The sequence below is a fragment of the Acipenser ruthenus genome, chromosome 6, assembly GCF_902713425.1.
Source record: "Acipenser ruthenus chromosome 6, fAciRut3.2 maternal haplotype, whole genome shotgun sequence".
NCBI classification, from domain to species: Eukaryota; Metazoa; Chordata; class Actinopteri; order Acipenseriformes; family Acipenseridae; genus Acipenser; species Acipenser ruthenus.
The window spans coordinates 75,893,994-75,913,598 of record NC_081194.1 but is presented as its reverse complement, the minus strand read 5'-3'; the positions used below and the strand labels follow the sequence as shown (position 1 = coordinate 75,913,598).

Here is a 19,605-nt window from a genome sequence, read left to right as displayed (position 1 = left end):
GTCGACCCAGGGGACTTTTTTGACCTGAAAAAAGAAACAAGGACCAGGGGTCACAAATGGAGATTAGATGAGCATTCAGAACAGAAAATAGGAGGCACTTTTTTACACAAAGAATTGTGAGGGTCTGGAACCAATTCCCCAGTAATGTTGTTGAAGCCGACACCCTGGGACCAATAAGCTACTAACAACCAAACCAGCAAGATGAGACAAATGGCCTCCTCTCGTTTGTAAACTTTCTTATGCTCTTATGTTCTTATGAAATCTAGTCAGATACACAATATTTTCAGACTGTTACTCACTGTCTCCGTCTGTTTTAACCCAACTCTAATCCTGCACATTGGCCATGAATATCAAAGCTTTCCCGACCATCAGGGAGGGCTTTTCTGGCGGTGTTTTAACTTTCGGATTGTTTTTCGTGTTCCAAACAAAAATCAAAAATGTCCAGGAAGGATGAGAACAGTCGCAAAACCCCAATTCCGACACTGTGAATAATGTTATACAAATGAAGTGGGTACTTAATTAACATAACCCCCCACAGTTGATGTGGTCGGATTGAGTGTTTTCCATCTAAAGTGGTTCCAACTGTTTCAAAGAGTCCTTCTGGAGGTGGGAACCAATTTCAAACAGGCTCCATTGTAAAATTAAAAGGGTCTGCTGTGGGTGGAGTGACTCTTTGACTAATGGTGATGGTGCCCAATGTGCTGCTAGGAGTTGCTGATATTTTAGAGGATGAAATGGATAGCTGCCCCCCACCCCCACCAGTACGGAATCACAGCCGAAAGTATATCCCAACGGTGTTTCACCAAAGTGCCACCTGTTTGGACATTTACAGAAGAGCAAGTGCTATGGAGATATCGAATGGATAAAGCTACGATATTGCATTTATGTGATGAACTTAAAGAGGATTTATGGATCCATCGACTTTGTTGTATATTTTCTGTATTCAATGGGGCTCATCGTTTATCCTCTATGCACCATTGTATAATACAAACAATGTGCCATAGACAAGCAATATATTAACACAAAAATGAGATATTGTAAGTGCACAGCGACGATAATTGTGCACAAGGTAGATAGATGTTTATCCAATAGATATTGGGTTTACTGAAAATTTTACATTTTGTTTTTTTTAAAGAGATTATTATCAATGTTTTTTCCTAACCCCAAGTCTATTTGGTAGTTAGGGAATCTGCCCCCTGACCCTTGGGCACTACCAAAAATGTGACAAACCCGGCGCCTATGACAATATATATATATAAATGAAATAAGGCCAGACAGGGTGTCCGTATATGTCGAATATATGTGGCACGAGACAAAGTCAAATGCCTTCAACCCCCGAGAAGTCCATATATTCAACATATACAGACACCCTAAAGGGCCTTATTGCATGTATAATTAAATTTTACATTGCCATTAAAAAGATCCACCAGGAGGCAGAGTTGAGACAGCACTGAATTAATTTTGTTTTCTGTGAGTGCAAGATGCTGTTGTTTCAGCAGGACGGGAGTAAAATAAATAAATAAATAAATAATGCCGTCTCGGATTTCAGTAATTTTTCAAGGTCTGTGTTTGAGAGGAGTGGATAATGTGCATAAGTGTCTCTTTGTTTTTTTCTGTAGCATTTACAAACCGGTAAAAAGACATTATTTGAAGTGACAAAGTCGGGGTGAGTGAGTATAAAGACAGCAATTTTTTTGGGGGGTATTTTTTCTGTTTTGCTATCTTCCAGCTCCTTTAATTGTTCTTCATCCAAATCTGCATGTCTACTTACTACTTTGGAGATTTTTTTTGCTGGTAATTGGTCACTCAGTTTTATACTTACTGTACATCTGTAACTGTAAACAAGATGGCTACCGATACTTTAAATTCTGTGAGGCAGTGCAGTGATTTTGAATACGTGACAAGGTTCCAACTGTCCATATTCATCCAATATACGGACAGCTGGAACCTTGCTCGACCAATCACATTGTTTGTTTCATGTTCCATTGGAAGCCCTGGCTTATACAGTATATATATATATATATATATATATATATATATATATATATATATATATATATATATATATACATATATACACACATACGGTATATATATATATATATATATATATATATACTGTATGTATATATGTTATATATAATATATATATATATTGTAACACGATTGCACTCACTCGGGTTCGTGCCCCTTTAAAATTACGACCCAGAAACACAGAAATGGAGTTTTCAGCGCTGTCGCGCTATTATTTTTAATAAACACAAAAATAAAACAAATACAAAATAAACAAAATACAAACAAACACCTAACTCCGATTTGGAGCACTTACTACACAGGTATTTCCCTGACTAACTTGCAGGACGGCTAAGCCGTTTACCTGACACACCGAACAAACACTAACACGCTTAACAAAGCACTTACTCTCAGGACTGCTCGGAAGCAGAGCACCTTCCTTCTGCCTCCTTCTACTCAGCAGCCATTAGCAGTCTAACTGCTCCTCTTAAATACCCTGCACCTGGTCCCAATTCTCAATTACTGCCCAAGTGCAGGGGATAATTAAATAATAAAACAGTTAAACTAAACAATAAGACAATTAACAAAACTGATTAACTGAAAAAGCAGAAACAATCAAACAAAAAGGTGCATTCTCTCGCAGGGAGGTTTTAACCCCCTCCCTGCTGTCTCACACAACCCGCTGTCTTACACATCTTTTCGAAAGACACAGGCCATTCGACGGCCACCCCCTCCCCTAAGACACAACCACCCACCCTCAAGTCCATAAATGTCCTTTCTCGCCCTCTTCCACGGGCAGGCTTGAGGGTGGATCGGTCCACGTCCCGGCTCAGCCAGGTAGGGACCGCGCACTGGCGACGAGGGACCCCACCGGTTTGTCAGGGGCGACCGGAACGACAACCGGGGCACTGGAGGCTGCAGCAGCGGGCAGAGGTCTGCAGCTGGGACCCAGTGCAGCGACGTCCGGTCACCAAGGGGGAGCGAAGCAGTGACCAGGGGGAGCGTAAGCGACGTCTGGGAGCAGCGCAGCGACGTCTTAGTGTCCGGGAGGAGCGGAGCAGGGGACCAGGTGGAGAACTGTGCCCGATTCTGCCGACTCCTGGGCTTTAGGTCTAGTGACGGGAGGTCCGGGCTAACCGACAGGGTGTCCAGGAGCAAGGGGCGAGGGACCGGACGCAGCGATGCCGGACTGGACTGTAGGGGTGGTGGTCGGGGCTGTGGTGGAGGTATGCTCTTCGCCTCCCCTCTGGGCTCCGGAAGCAGCGGCTCCTCCCCTCTGGGCTCCGGAAGCGGCGGCTTCTCCCCTCTGGGCTCCGGAAGCGGCGGCTCCTCCCCTCTGGGCTCAGGAAGCGGCGGCTCCTCCCCTCTGGGCTCCGGAAGCAGCGGCTCCTCCCCTCTGGGCTCCGGAAGCGGCGGCTCCTCCCCCCTGGGCTCCGGAAGCAGCGGCTCCTCCCCTCTGGGCTCCGGAAGCGGCGGCTTCTCCCCTCTGGGCTCCGGAAGCGGCGGCTCCTCCCCTCTGGGTTCCGGAAGCGGCGGCTCCTCCCCTCTGGGCTCCGGAAGCGGCGGCTCCTCCCCTCTGGGCTCCGGGAGCGGCGGCTCCTCCCCTCTGGGCTCCTCCCCTCTGGGCTCCTCCCCTCTGGGCTCCGGAAGCGGCGGCTCCTCCCCCCTGGGCTCCGGAAGCAGCGGCTCCTCCCCTCTGGGCTCCGGAAGCGGCGGCTTCTCCCCTCTGGGCTCCGGAAGCGGCGGCTCCTCCCCTCTGGGTTCCGGAAGCGGCGGCTCCTCCCCTCTGGGCTCCGGAAGCGGCGGCTCCTCCCCTCTGGGCTCCGGGAGCGGCGGCTCCTCCCCTCTGGGCTCCGGAAGCGGCGGCTCCTCCCCTCTGGGCTCCGGAAGCGGCGGCTTCTCCCCTCTGGGCTCCGGAAGCGGCGGCTCCTCCCCTCTGGGTTCCGGAAGCGGCGGCTCCTCCCCTCTGGGTTCCGGAAGCGGCGGCTCCTCCCCTCTGGGCTCCGGAAGCGGCGGCTCCTCCCCTCTGGGCTCCGGAAGCGGCGGCTCCTCCCCTCTGGGCTCCGGAAGCGGCGGCTTCTCCCCTCTGGGCTCCGGAAGCGGCGGCTCCTCCCCTCTGGGTTCCGGAAGCGGCGGCTCCTCCCCTCTGGGCTCCAGGAGCGGCGGCTCCTCCCCTCTGGGCTCCGGAAGCGGCGGCTCCTCCCCTCTGGGCTCCGGAAGCGGCGGCATCTCTCCTCTGGGCTCTGGAAGCGGCGATAGCAGCTCCTCCCTCTCTGGCTCGGGAGACTGTGGAGCTGCGCTAGCCTGCTCCCATTTCTGGAGCAACAGCTCCAACTCTGTTGGCTCCCTTTTCTTCAGCGGTGCCAACCCCCACTCGCTCATCTGTCTCTCCATTCTTGCGGTCTGCAATTAACTCCTCGATGCTCTCCATTTCTAGGGTAGTAGGGGTGCACACACACTCTGCCACCATATGTAACACGATTGCACTCACTCGGGTTCGTGCCCCTTTAAAAATACGACCCAGAAACACAAAAATGGAGTTTTCAGCGCTGTCGCGCTATTATTTTAATAAACACAAAAATAAAACAAAATACAAACAAACACCTAACTCCGTTTGGAGCGCTTACTGAACAGGTATTTCCCTGACTAACTTGCAGAACGGCTAAGCCGTTTACCTGACACGCAAAACCAACACTAACACTCTTTACAAAGCACTTACTCTCAGGACTGCTCGGAAGCAGAGCACCTTCCTTTTGCCTCCTTCTACTCAGCAGCCATTAGCAGTCTAACTGCTCCTCTTAAATACCCTGCACCTGGTCCCAATTCTCAATTACTGCCCAAGTGCAGGGGATAATTAAATAATAAAACAGTTAAACTAAACAATAAGACAATTAACAAAACTGATTAACTGAAAAAGCAGAAACAATCAAACAAAAAGGTGCATTCTCTCGCAGGGAGGTTTTAACCCCCTCCCTGCTGTCTCACACAACCCGCTGTCTTACAATATATATATATATATATATGGAAGAGTCGTGAGAAGAAAGCCATTGCTGAAAAAAACCCATATCAAATCCCGTTTGGATTTTGCCAAAAGACATGTGGGAGACACAGCAAACATGTGGAAAAAGGTTCTCTGGTCTGATGAAACCAAAATTGAACTTTTTGGCCTTAGCGCAAAATGCTATGTGTGGCACAAAGCCAACACTGCTCATCACCCTGAGAATACCATCCCATGAAGCATGGTGGTGGCAGCATCATGTTATGGGGATGCTTTTCATCGGCAGGGACTGGGAAACTGGTCAGGATTGAGGGCAAGATGGATGGAGCCAAATACAGGGAAATTCTAGAGGAAAACCTGTTTCAGTCTGCAAGAGACCTGGGACTGGGGCGGCGGTTCACCTTCCAGCAGGACAATGAACCTAAACACACAGCCAAAGCTACACTGGAGTGGTTTAAAAACAAGAACCTGAATGTCTTAGAATGGCCCAGTCAAAGATCAGACCTCAATCTGATTGAGAATCTGTGGCAAGACTTGAAAATTGCTGTTCACCAACGGTCCCAATCCAACTTGACAGAGCTTGAGCAATTTTGCCAAGAAGAATGGGCAAAAATTGCAGGATCCAGATGTGCAAAGCTGGTAGAGACTTACCCAAAAAGACTCACAGCTGTAATTGCTGCCAAAGGTGCTTCTACCAAGTATTGACTCAGGGGGGTGAATACTTATGCAACCAACAAATGTCTTTTTTTGTTTAATTAACTTTTATGTCACAATAAAAAATACTTTGCACCTTCAAAGTGTTAAGTATGTTGTGTAAATCAAATGGTAAAAATCCTAATTAAAACCATTTTAATTCCAGGTTGTAACACTACAAAATGTGGAAACGTCCAAGGGGGGTGAATACTTATGCAAGGCACTGTACATAATTTAGACCTTAGACGTAAACAATAGTTTGTGCAAATTTCATATTAAATAACCTACTACTCAATATTTGAAATGAATTAGTTGTCGGGTTAGTTATCAAAAGCAAAGCTCACAGCTAATTATAAGCGGCCTGGGGTAAATATTCTGTCCTTATCAGGCAACATAATGCAGATTTTAAATATGTCTTTGCAGGGAGTGTTTTAAATAAAAATCCTGGACTGTTTAATGACTTGAATGGAACGCCTCCGAGGAGACAGGCTTCCTGTATGGAAGGGATGACACACCCTACTATACATGATTAGAGGACAAACCGCCATAGCAACTTTTGCTGAAAGAGATACATGGCAAAAGCAGTACAACCCTGCTGCTGAGCCCCACCAATGATTTACTTGAATGGGAACATAAAAAGGGGCAAGTGGGCAATGGTTGGAAAAGAAGAAACACAGATGCCAATGAAGTAACCTCTTTTCATATAATCAAAAGCCTCCTTGACAAAACCCTGCCTTCAATATTTTTTAAAGTACCAGTAGTATATAAAAAAGTGGCATGCATAAATCAAAATATACTAAGCTGACCTTCTTATGTTTCACTCAGAAAAAAACAAAACATGTGAACGCAAATTACATTTTCAAGGCTGCTGCCTACTCAGTTTTCTAGCAGCACTCTCCTCTCTTGAGGGCAGTGACAGAATAATAACAGAAGTGCAAACAGTCAGCAGGGAGAGGAAATTCCTTGCTTAAGGCGGCTTCCTCTGTTCTGTATACAGCATTCTGTTTAGTGGAAGCAAAAGTACCTTTCACTGAACAATGCTGTCAACATCAATATAAGACTCACAAAATCAGCTTTAGTTTGGTTGAAAATGCACGGATATGCCTTTATCATCCCTAAATAAGACATATTTGGCTCAGTATTTTCAGTGTCTGCTTGCTGCTTTTCAAATAAAAAATAATTTTAAAAAGCCCACATACAGTAAATAACTAAAATACACTATTAATGATATTTGAATGTGATGTGCATATTTAAGATCCTATCTCTCTTAGGGCTATTCCCATTCTGTTGTATATCAACAGCTGTGGAAACAGTTACTTTTACAATTGATTTCTGAAACGTGGTTTAAAATGAAGGTTAAATGCCTTTTGAGAAAATAAATCATCTCTATCAATTAAAATATTCAAAAACCTTTAAATACATAAAATGGCCGTTAAAATATACAAATTTACAATCTGCAGAAATCAAATCGTCTGTAGGTCTTCCTGCCGCCTTATCCATTTATATTTCTTCAATCATTGCAGGATAACTATATATATATATATATATATATATATATATATATATATATATATATATATATATTTCAACAAACATGCTATTTTCCAGTGGTACAATCTGATTCACAATGATAGACCCCACTCTGGCGCTAAAGTACAGTAAGTGTGCAGTTTTACCCTGGAGCATGGGTCCTGAGGCTTGGTGCAGAGGTTCTGTGGCATCTCGCGGCATCGCGTTGAGAGGTTGAGGATGGCGGTAGCTGCCATGTGGGCGGCCTCCATGTCGTGGGTGTAGTCGAAGCTGCTCTTGCTGCAGGTACTGCTGGCACTGCTGCCTCCTCCTCCTCCACAGCTCATGCTGCTGTTGCTGCTGCTGCTGCTGGGAGCATAACTGCTTGTCGTGCTGCTTGCTGAACTTGAGATTTTACAGTAGGGCTTGGCTGGAGGGACAGGCGACATAAACTGCTTTCAATGGTTTACTCTTTCCAAACACACACAGAAATACATAGATATACATCTACAATAGCTGTGTACCTCTCTATGTATCTGCTTATCTATCTACACTACAGGGCTTTCTCAGTATTGCAATTGCAATACTATTTTATATACAATGTCATAAACGGTGCAACAAATCATTGCAAGTGGTTGATGTGTTAAATTGAAATTTCTAGGTTGCTTTATATAATCCCTGTCCATCTTTACTGCGATAGATTTTGTACCTGCATATTACGTTACTTAGTAAATACATGTGTACTTACACATAATTACAATGTTATCATTCATAGTTACAATGTACTTAATGTGTAAATCTTTTTGCAAAATATATGTAAGTACACAATTGTATCAGAAAAGGGTTAGAGTTAGGGGGTTAAGAGGATAGAGATAGGGTTAGGGTTATATCATGCAAAATAGCATTGTAATTGTGTAAGTGCCCATGTATTTACTAACTGACTACTGTCTAAATACACAGTAATGAGAGAAGCTTCATAGTAAAGTTAAGTTACTTGAATGCAAAACCAAACCTAGTATACCTAAATTCCTGAAGTGTATCTGGTGCAATATCAAACATAAAAAATAAAAAAGATATCTAGATGTTTTTCTGCATGTGTGTACGTGATAATGGAATGTGCCTTTTTAATTTTTAAAGCAGAAGCTCTAATTTTACAAAAAAACCTGGCATCAATAATATATGCACAGAATGAACATAAAGCAAATGAATCTCCATAATCCAGATTTATTCTACCCAGCAGAGACTTCGTAGAGCTTGATATGTGTCTTAGTGTCTCGTAATAAAATGCATTAGATGAGCCCGAGAATGTAGCTTAAAAAACAAAGCCAAGACATCAGTAACTGAGACTCCAAATAATTTCACAAAAGTTCACAAACACAAGATGCAAGAGATTAGTGTGGTTACATTGTGGCCTGCTTACAGGTGTACATAAAGCTCCATATAGTACCATTACTTTCTCTTTTGTGAGCACTTTAGTAGTATACTGGTTCTAATTTGGTGCAGTACCTTGTCCGAGTACCCATTTATTGTTCTTGTTACGTCATTAGAATAAAAATAGCCAATAAAAATTTGCTAAACCTCTACTGTGCATACCTGACATACTCTGAGTCATTTTTAACCCAATATAAACCTATTTGTTTTGACACTAAAACTAGTCAAAAATGGTGCAAACTGCCAAAGTGTTTTTTGTTTACTGCTACTACATTATTATATTGGTTAGCTGTTGATTGTCTCCTGGAGACTCATCACAATCAGGTGAAATGCACCTTTGTTGTAATTTACTTGAATGCATGCAGGGTATATACTGTAAAGGTGCTTCACAATTACAAGCATTCCGAGTAGCCAAAATGAATCTTAATCCAGTCTGTGACTATTGTTATGATTTTGTAATATAATCAGACCACTTATTACATTGTACATAGAATGACAAATTACAAAGAACTGCTGGTTTATGTAGTGTGTATTATGGCTGTCGTGTTTTGAAAAAGTATATTATTATTATTTGTTTATTTAGCAGACGCCTTTATCCAAGGCGACTTACAGAGACTAGGGTGTGTGAACTATGCACCAGCTGCAGAGTCACTTACAAATACATCTCACCCGAAAGACGGAGCACAAGGAGGTTAAGTGACTTGCTCAGGGTCACACAATGAGTCAGTGGCTGAGGTGGGATTTGAACCGGGGACCTCCTGGTTACAAGCCCTTTTCTTTAACCACTGGACCACTCAGCCTCCTATATGCTGTATTATGTGTTGCTTCAGGTTATGAATGAGTTCAGTGCTGGTACATGTAAGAGGAAATAACTGACAACTCAGCTGATCAGCTACCACCAATGTAAAGTAAAAGATGATGCAATAACTTAAAAAATCAATTTACTCTAAGATTTACCAGGTCGTTTGAATGAGGACAACATACAATTCATACCATCGTATCCTTTGGGAGATGCATCCCTGCCTTGGACTTTGGGTGCAATGGCTCGTTTTCCATAGACGCTGTTGTCAAAACTGTTATACTCAAACGTAGTCTTGGAATACTTCTCTAGTTCCTTTGCCAAATTGGAGCGAGGTGTTGTGGTGGAGACATTATTTTTATAACCATACTGTGGGATTTCCAGCTGTTTTACAAAGCACATAGGCCTGGAAATAAACCACAGGTGTGAGTTGTAGAGTGCATCCTGGCATTTTAAATTCTAATATTATTATGTTTAACTCACAGAACAAGAAGCATAGGTATAAAATAAACCTAAAAAAACAAAAAAGTGGAGGGAGCTAGCCTCTCTTGGCTTTTACCTCTGGAGCCCTGGGTTCGAATCCAGTTAAAGTCAAATGAAATTGTTAATCTCAACCTAGGCCCGAGTGGACAATAGTGCACATCACAAAATCATTGGGGACAACTGGCTGGTCATTTCTTTAAATTAAGTAAAAACTGAAATTAAACAAAATGACCATGAGAGAATGGGCTACTGTTTTGTCCCACAGAGCCTAGTGAATATGAGACACAAGCAGAATGCTTTTTTTCTGACTAATGTTTGCTCCTTATAGAGCACCCAAACATGCATTAATCCTAAAACCTTGTTTGCTATAAACTTGAAGGTTATGATTTTTTTTTTTCAAGAATATCTTAGAAGTTTGTGCAACAGGAAATGGTTGCAAGAGTGTTACATGATATGATATGCTCATGCTTCAAGTTCATTTAATGTAATCTCTTCTGAAGTCCTCCACCCCACCTTCTAAATAAACCAAAAAGAATAACTGTAAAATGTAAATGAAGCAACTTCTAATTTTCCATTTTGCATTAATATTTTATGCAGGTGTCTATAAAAGACATGCATATAAATACAATTCATAATTAATATTAATAATATAGCATATCCCCTTGAAAACAAAAGAGACGATGCTGGACACACAAAATAAGCCCATTTTGAAAGTGTATTTGAATAAATGCATGTTCAAAAGACCATAACATATCAAATGAAGGTGCTTAATACGTTTCAGGTGAGTATAATATGCAATATGCAAAGCAGCACACTACTAACAAAATATGCATGCAGAATAAAAAACGGTTCAATACCTTAAAACACGGTCTGATGCTTGGTTGGATTTTGTTTCATCACAGCTGTGATGTTTTTCTTGAGCCTTAGCCAGCTTCTCTGCAGCAGCAATGGGACACCCAGACAGGCTGCAACAGCATTAGCACAATTGAGTTGTGTTACCAAAGGGATAGCTGTAGCACATCACTTACTCAATGACAATCTCTCAAACACCAGATACTGTATTAGTGCCTCTAAAGGACAGTAACATAGAAATATAAATTCAGAAGTATAAATTCATTGTGCTAAATTCAGTAAAACAATTTCAGTGACAATTCTATACTGAACACCAATGAAAACATTTTCTATATGAACTAATGCTTCTATATTTTTTTTATTTCAGAGCATGTATGTATGTTCATGTGTCTTAATAAATCAGTTTCCATTTCTAATCACAATAAAAAGCTGTTCAGGTTTGAATGCGCATGCTGGCTGCTTTTCTGCTTCTGAGAATTCTACCCAGAGAACATTCCAGTCATTTCAAAGAGGTCAAGCCTCTCTACATCTCTGTAGGGAAAAAAAGGATGTAAGATCTGACTAGCTCCATGGAGTTTACAAAGATCCCAGCAGAACACCTTCTCTTTCTCCCTTTCATCTTTTATGAAGTTGCAGGGGGTTTTCTACGAGGTCATTTAAAAAAAAAATCCTGCACATGGTTATTTATTTCATTTTAAAACCTGACGGTGACTGAAACGATTTTTTATTTATTTTTTATTATTTTTTTGCTCCACTGAAGGCATAGGAAGATGTCTGTTAATTAGCCAGGTTTCCATGACTATGGCAGAAAAAAAAAGATTTTTCTTGCATTTTTATTTTGTAGTTTTCCCTTCTTATTTTGAACCAGTGTAATTTCATTGCACCTCCCTAAGGAGGTGTTCCATATGCCATTGCCTAGAGCAACTTGTACAGGAATAGAAGATGCTTGGAGATTCCAGACAGCCGGTGACAATCAGTACCAACTCCCTAATCAGCAGCAGTGCGCCTGGGACTTATGAAGTCTGCTTGAAAACCCCATCCCCCTGTCTGAGAGAAGTATTCATAACGAGTGGTATGCTCAAGCTGTGACTGGCATTCTGAAACCTGCTATATCATTGGACCAAGTGCAGATTTCTCAGAACACGCCCAACACGTGTTAGCATTGGCTAAGTCCCTGATATTTAAAATACATACACTGTATACTGCAAATGTGGACGTTTTGATTGAATGTCGCGGCAGAACATTGAGCCTTATTTTAAAAAAAAGGACTGTTTTGGATGAATGTGTGTATAAACATGTATGGGTTAAACAGTGCTTTCAACCCCCAAAGTAACTCATAACCCTCTTTAAAGAGACTATTAAAAGCAGTCCTTAATAAAACATTCTTGAAAACAGTCCTAAGGTTCTGTAAATGAGTCCCAATCACACAAAGAACTGCACTATTTATCACTCAACACACCATCTCAGTTTTTAAAGCATTGCACAAGCGTATACAAAATCCTTTAACGTTCTGTCTAAATTGTCAGCATCTTTTCAAATGATGTCCCCAGAATCCTGCCACTAGAAAACCCTGGAGACAAATCTATTGGCGGTTTCTCCACTTTTAGCTTTTCCTTGCCTGGTCTTAGTGGGAAGCACATGAAACTTCTAGATAGCAGAATAATTAGATCCTATGGATTTCAGATAACGATGCATGTATTTATTTGCTTCAGAGATGGCTGATCTTTCAAAAATGCAGGCTTAGGGTTTACTGTCACTCTCATCTCACATCAATGTTCACTCTCCAGGGGCTTGGGATTCGTGACCACATTTAGAGCTTCATATTAATATCTTGTAGTACAGAATGCAATTCAGATACATGGAGTCAGTAGACAAGGACCATGCATTGCACTTTCTGTATTCATTCATGGTACACATTTATGATACAGTACGTAAGTCACATGTGATGAAGAATCAAGTTCCACAGTAGCCACGAAATAAAGATTTTTATTACCTTTGACCTAATTTTTCTCCATGTGGGGGGATGACCGAGACAGTTGACTTTAGTATCATCTTAAAGGCTTATTTCAAGTGACACAAGTCATTAACATACTGTAAGGGGTCAAGGTCCACTTGAACTGGAATGGCACAATGTAATTAGACTGGGCCCTTCGTGTGTACAGTTGTCATTTTGTTTTTTTGTAAGTGATGTTAATACTTTGTGAAATTACTTTGTGGGGCAGCAGTGTGGAGTAGTGGTTAGGGCTCTGGACTCTTGACCGGAGAGTTGTGGGTTCAATCCCCAGTGGGGGACACTGCTGTTGTACCCTTGAGCAAGGTACTTTACCTAGATTGCTCCAGTAAAAACCCAACTGTATAAATGGGTAATTGTATGTAAAATAATGTGATATCTGTATAATGTGAAATAATGTATAATGTGATATCTTGTAACAATTGTAAGTCGCCCTGGATAAGGGCGTCTGCTAAGAAATAAATAATAATAATAATAATACCTCTAGAGTGTCGTGCTGCCTTTCTACACTCACCTTCTGTGGGAGTTCCTGTTGCTATTTACATGGCCTCGTCCTGTGCAGCCTGGCGTAGGACACTTAAGAACATTTTCATACATTGCAAGAACTTGACAGAGAAAGAGTATAGAATAGGAAAGGTTAGGAGTCCCAGAACCAATTGATTCCATCAATTTGTGGACAGTAAGAAAATCACTCATTAGACCATATGACAGTAAGTGAAGGAATTAAGGAAAAAAAAAAATGGGTCAAGCCGATACACACATTAGCCGTTGCACCTAGGCAATGTAGAATCTGCATTTTCAATAGGCTAAAAGTGTCTTGGCTGCTACAGTATATAATTGATGATATGCATAGCATAGCCCAGATTGAAAGCATGAAACTGAGTTTTTAGATTTTTCTTTCAAAGTTTACATGATCATTTGTGTCTGCAATTGTAATGTTAAGAGGTTTTTTTTCTGGTTTTACAAAGAAATGGTGCAAATAACCCTTTGCTTGGAAAACAGCCTCTACTAATACTGATACACATTCAAGACTTTTCATCATTCTCTTAGTTATTATGCAGAGTATACATTATTACAAATGAGTACACTGTAGACACTACATCTGTTATCAGGTGACTACAACTTACAAAACACTATTAGCAACACAAAAAAACAACTGGACTTTTATGGAGTCATAAAACACACGAAGGAGAAGCAAGGTTTGAGCCTTGATACAGTGTTGTGTAGCATGCAGTATGCGGTGCAGTAATAACAACAAATACAGGGAGAGGGAGTCACGTGACATACAATGGCATGTGACCAAGGTTCTGGAGACAGCTTGCGATATAGGGCACTTGTCTGCACTGTAAACCCTCTGTATAATTGTGATTATGAACTCACTGTAATTGTACTTAAAACATGCAATTATAATGTTCTCAGCCATATTCTCTTTTTGAAACATAAACTATTTAGCTGAACACATTCTGTAGTGAAGTAATTCGATTTATCCTGCAGGTACCTCTTTTAAGGTATAATTGAGCTTATAATAATCCACGATTAAAAATAAATAAATAAATAAATAAATAAATAAATACATAAATAAAAAACTGTAAAGAAATTAAGTCAATTGTGTTTTTTATTTAAACAGAATGTTAGAAAAATATTTTTTACAGGAGATTTTTAAAATTTAGAATTTGCATTTACAATTAACTGTTATTTTGAGATCTTAACAGATGTAGTTTGCACACTAAAATGAGAACGGTTTTATACTTATTAGAGAAAAAAGAATACTGATAACAAACACCCCAGGTGAAATGTATCTTAGTTTGTGGGTGGCCTGCAATGGTTAGTGCATTCTGAAACACAAAGCAAGTCAAGTTATTTAAAACTACATTTTAAAAGTCATCTTACAGTGGCTTTAAACGTTTGATTGGTTTTATACACCATATATAAACATGTTTTATCAAAGCTTTTAGTCCACAGCAAAATGTGTACAATGCTACAAAACATGCAAAAAACAGCGTATGACATTTTTTAAATAAGGGGTCACATTAACCTACAGAAAAGGGATACGATGTGTTATTATGTTCTGTGCTAATCAGTAAGCTTAGGGTCTGTATAATTGGGTTTGTGTGGAAATCTGGAAGTGCCCATTTAAAGACACTGAGCTCCAAAGTAACTAGTAAATACTGAGCTCTGCAGGCTTCAATGATGTTGGGGTCTATTTTAATTCTACAGTATGTACCCTCTGATAGGAATACCACTGCCCATGCACGGGTAACCTGCTCTAATGCAGAGCTTCTCCACTTTAACACAGACATTAATACATCGCTCCTGGAAGACACTACAGTATTGTTGTTGTTCTGTCACATATATGGCAAATATGTCTCAGATGGTGTGTAAGTAAACGTGCATGCATCATTCAGTATTAATCAACAATGTAAATGTCTGACAACAAGGCTAGAGAGAAATCTTCCTCCCCATTTTCCATTACATTTTAGCCTTGATTTCTAAGTGATTTCCCAAACCTTTTATACTGTATTATGTGTGAATCATTTCCCCCACTGTAATTTAATTATTTTTTAATATATGTATTTTTTTAATATACTGTACTACATTTTCTAATACATTATGGTTTACATGATGCAACTGCACATTATGACTGTGTATTACTTTTAGTTAGGGATTTCTTTTTTTTTAATTTAGAGTGACCAATTGTTATTTTTATTTATTTTCCCCCAATTTGAAATGTCCAATTATGTTTTTTCTCCTCACCGCAGCGAGTCCCTGCACAGCACAGACGTTCTGAGGGCGTGTGAGCGTCCTCCGATCTCACAAGCCTAAAGCCAGAATTGCTTTTACACCGAGCAATCCAGAGCAGAGGTGGGCAGGCTACCAATCCCGGAGAACAGAGATCAGCCCTGCTTTTTATCCACTCTGAATGTGCTCGGTGTCTGGCCAGTAAAGTTCACTGTTGCGTGATAAGGAGAAGCAATCCCTGCCAGTTTCCCATCCCCATTCCTCGTCATCTCTTTGGGCCATAAACTTTTCCACCCTATACTTTTGACAGACTTTAAACTATTCCATTGTTTGCTTAAGGAAACTTGCTGTAAGTGAAGTATATGCACTTTAACTTCAAAATGAAAGTCCTAAGCGGAAATGTGCAAGGGGCAGGAAGACACAAAACATACATGTGTGGTAAACACAGAAGGGGCAAAAAGCCAGCAGGGTTTTTAATAAAACCATGGCAAAGTCTTGAGATTTTTCATCCACAGAAAAATAAAACACATAAGGAAATTGACCCCATGTATAGGATAATATTCAGCAGCATGGAAGACAATGCAAAGGGTTTTGGATAGTGTTTATGAAATATACAAACAAACAGGACTTCAAAAGATCATATATATATATATTAAGTGTTTGCTTACTTTCTGGAGGTACCCTGTCTTTGTGAGGACACCCTGATAAACTCCGATGGTGAGGGTACAGCCCTGTCACATGACCCGTCCCGTCACACCCCGGCGTGGGGCACTTGCTTTCTTTCTTTTCAGCTCGAGACGAATCTGCAAACATCAGAGATCCTCAATTTCACCAGTATGTCCCATATACACAGCTGCACAGCATGGAGGTGCATGCATATACACAGCTGCACAGCATGGAGGTGCATGCATATACACAGCTGCACAGCATGGAGGTGCATGCATATACACAGCTGCACAGCATGGAGGTGCATGCATATACACAGCTGCATGGCATGGAGGTGCATGCATATACACAGCTGCACAGCATGGAGGTGCATGCATATACACAGCTGCACGGCATGGAGGTGCATGCATATACACAGCTGCATGGCATGGAGGTGCATACATATACACAGCTGCATGTCATGGAGGTGCATACATATACACAGCTGCATAACATGGAGGTGCATACATATACACAGCTGCATGACATGGAGGTGCATACATATACACAGCTGCATAGCATGGAGGTGCATGCATATACACAGCTGCATGGCATGGAGGTGCATGCATATACACAGCTACATGACATGGAGGTGCATACATATACACAACTGCATGACATGGAGGTGCATACATATACACAGCTGCACAGCATGGAGGTGCATGCATATACACAGCTGCATGACATGGAGGTGCATGCATATACACATGCAACAAGGGTTCTTATATGGCAAATTGCCATGAATATAAATAAAAACCTACTAGAATATGCTCGACTGCATAGATCTTTCTACAAGTTACAGCCATAAAAAAGCTAGAACATAGTCACAGTCCGAAATGCTTTATTTCAAAAACAGTTCTCTGTGTTATAGATTTAAAGAGCCAGGACCTGATGTGCTGCTTATAAGGTTTTGTAATGACAAACACATGACATTTGCTGCAGTAAAATGCATATAAACTCTGGGAAAATCTATATTATTACTATCATCTCTAAACATGTCATATTAAACTTAATTGGAAACTTTTTCATTTAATTTCACATGGATAGACACTGATTTATTTTATTCATTCCATATAATATTACATGGCTAGTCTGTATTCACATTTTGGGAATTGATTTTAACAATTGCTTTAGAGATTTACCCACATGTGGTAACAGCAGTTTGCCTTGGTCAGAAAAACCCTACTCATTCATCAATATCATTCAGCTTACTACTTCTGACATCACCCATTAGGACCATCTCAGTCAATATACAGATCAACCGACAATAATGACTTATGACATGTCTTCGAACCCACCTTATTTATGGTTTTATGACAACTTGTAGGAGTTATGCAGCTACGGGAGCAGCATGATCTTTTGAAAAAGTTCAATGTGAAGTTACCAGAAACTCAATTTCCTATTTTACAAATAAATGAAGACGGGGTAAGAGATAACTCTAAAGAACAGAATCAGAGTGTAAAGCTTATCAGCAGCATTCCACGTATTTGAAGGCGACTCTCTCCGCCACATGGATAGACACTAATCGCTATCTCTTCCACACTGATTTGAGGACGACTCTCTCTGCTATCTCTTCCACGCTGATTTGAGGGCGACTCTCTCTGCTATCTCTTCCACACTGATTTGAGAGCGACTCTCTCTGCTGTCTCTTCCATGCTGATTTGAGGGCGACTCTCTCTGCTATCTCTTCCATGCTGATTTGAGGGCGACTCTCTCTGCTATCTCTTCCACGCTGATTTGAGGGCGACTCTCTCAGCTATCTCTTCCACGCTGATTTGAGGGCGACTCTCTCTGCTATCTCTTCCATGCTGATTTGAGGGCGACTCTCTCTGCTATCTCTTCCATGCTGATTTGAGGGCGACTCTCTCTGCTGTCTCTTCCATGCTGATTTGAGGGCGACTCTCTCTGCTATCTCTTCCACACTGATTTGAGAGCGACTCTCTCTGCTATCTCTTCCATGCTGATTTGAGGGCGACTCTCTCTGCTATCTCTTCCACACTGATTTGAGAGCGACTCTCTCTGCTATCTCTTCCATGCTGATTTGAGGGCGACTCTCTCTGCTATCTCTTCCACACTGATTTGAGAGCGACTCTCTCTGCTGTCTCTTCCATGCTGATTTGAGGGCGACTCTCTCTGCTATCTCTTCCACGCTGATTTGAGGGCGACTCTCTCAGCTATCTCTTCCACGCTGATTTGAGGGCGACTCTCTCTGCTATCTCTTCCATGCTGATTTGAGGGCGACTCTCTCTGCTATCTCTTCCATGCTGATTTGAGGGCGACTCTATCTGCTATCTCTTCCACACTGATTTGAGAGCGACTCTCTCTGCTATCTCTTCCATGCTGATTTGAGGGCGACTCTCTCTGCTATCTCTTCCACGCTGATTTGAGAGCGACTCTCTCTGCTATCTCTTCCATGCTGATTTGAGGGCGACTCTCTCTGCTATCTCTTCCACGCTGATTTGAGGGCGACTCTCTCAGCTATCTCTTCCGCGCTGATTTGAGGGCGACTCTCTCTGCTATCTCTTCCACACTGATTTGAGAGCGACTCTCTCTGCTATCTCTTCCATGCTGATTTGAGGGCGACTCTCTCTGCTATCTCTTCCACGCTGATTTGAGGGCGACTCTCTCAGCTATCTCTTCCACGCTGATTTGAGGGCGACTCTCACTGCTATCTCTTCCATGCTGATTTGAGGGCGACTCTCTCTGCTGTCTCTTCCATGCTGATTTGAGGGCGACTCTCTCCGCTATTTCTTCCACGCTGATTTGAGGGCGACTATCTCCGCTATCTTTCTACACTGATTTTCCCAATGGCCATATTTCATAAACATCCCACAAACTATCAGAAGTCTAAACTCCAAATGCAATAAACTGAGTCGCTCAAATTTTATACCAACAGGAGACAATTTAGATCTACAATCTATAGATATGGTGGCTGACACAGAATCTCCAACTACATCCTGTTTATCCCTGAGCCTGAACTGAGTCACATAATTCCCTCAGAGGTAACTTAAATGCTGTGCTTCGACTAACTCTCTTTCCATTGGGAAAGGTGATCGCTCCAAGTGCACTGTTCGGAACCCCAGGGAGCATCTCAGAAACCACCTGTGCATGAATCCTCAGATGATACTACCCAAGTTCATCTCAGGAGAGTTTTTCAATGGAGTTTAACAGTGGTCAGAAAGAATTAATCATGAAGAACTCTACTTGACTTACTTTCCTATTGTTTGTGCTCTGACCTCAGCTTTATAAACTTAGACTGGAGACAGGTGCTTGAAGGACTTCACACAGAAACTGATGTAATGCTCATGGAGTTTATAAAGTTTCAGATTATATATATATACATGGAACGCATAGTCAAAGCACCTGAACACA

General features: G+C 41.6%; 1 protein-coding gene across 10 annotated transcripts in view; it reads right to left on the bottom strand.

Moving 5' to 3' along the window:
- LOC117411410 (myelin transcription factor 1-like protein) overlaps window positions 1-19,605 on the bottom strand; it is a 104,514-nt gene that overhangs the window by 25,532 nt on the left and 59,377 nt on the right. For all 10 annotated transcript variants that reach the window (XM_059025819.1, XM_034018902.3, XM_034018903.3 and 7 more), the window contains 5 exons: window positions 16,197-16,331; window positions 13,304-13,394; window positions 10,784-10,891; window positions 9,638-9,849; window positions 7,381-7,643 (listed from right to left, as the gene is read on the bottom strand). In XM_059025819.1, the coding sequence (XP_058881802.1) occupies window positions 7,381-7,643; window positions 9,638-9,849; window positions 10,784-10,891; window positions 13,304-13,394; window positions 16,197-16,331 (809 nt within the window). The remainder of the gene's footprint in view (window positions 1-7,380; window positions 7,644-9,637; window positions 9,850-10,783; window positions 10,892-13,303; window positions 13,395-16,196; window positions 16,332-19,605) is intronic.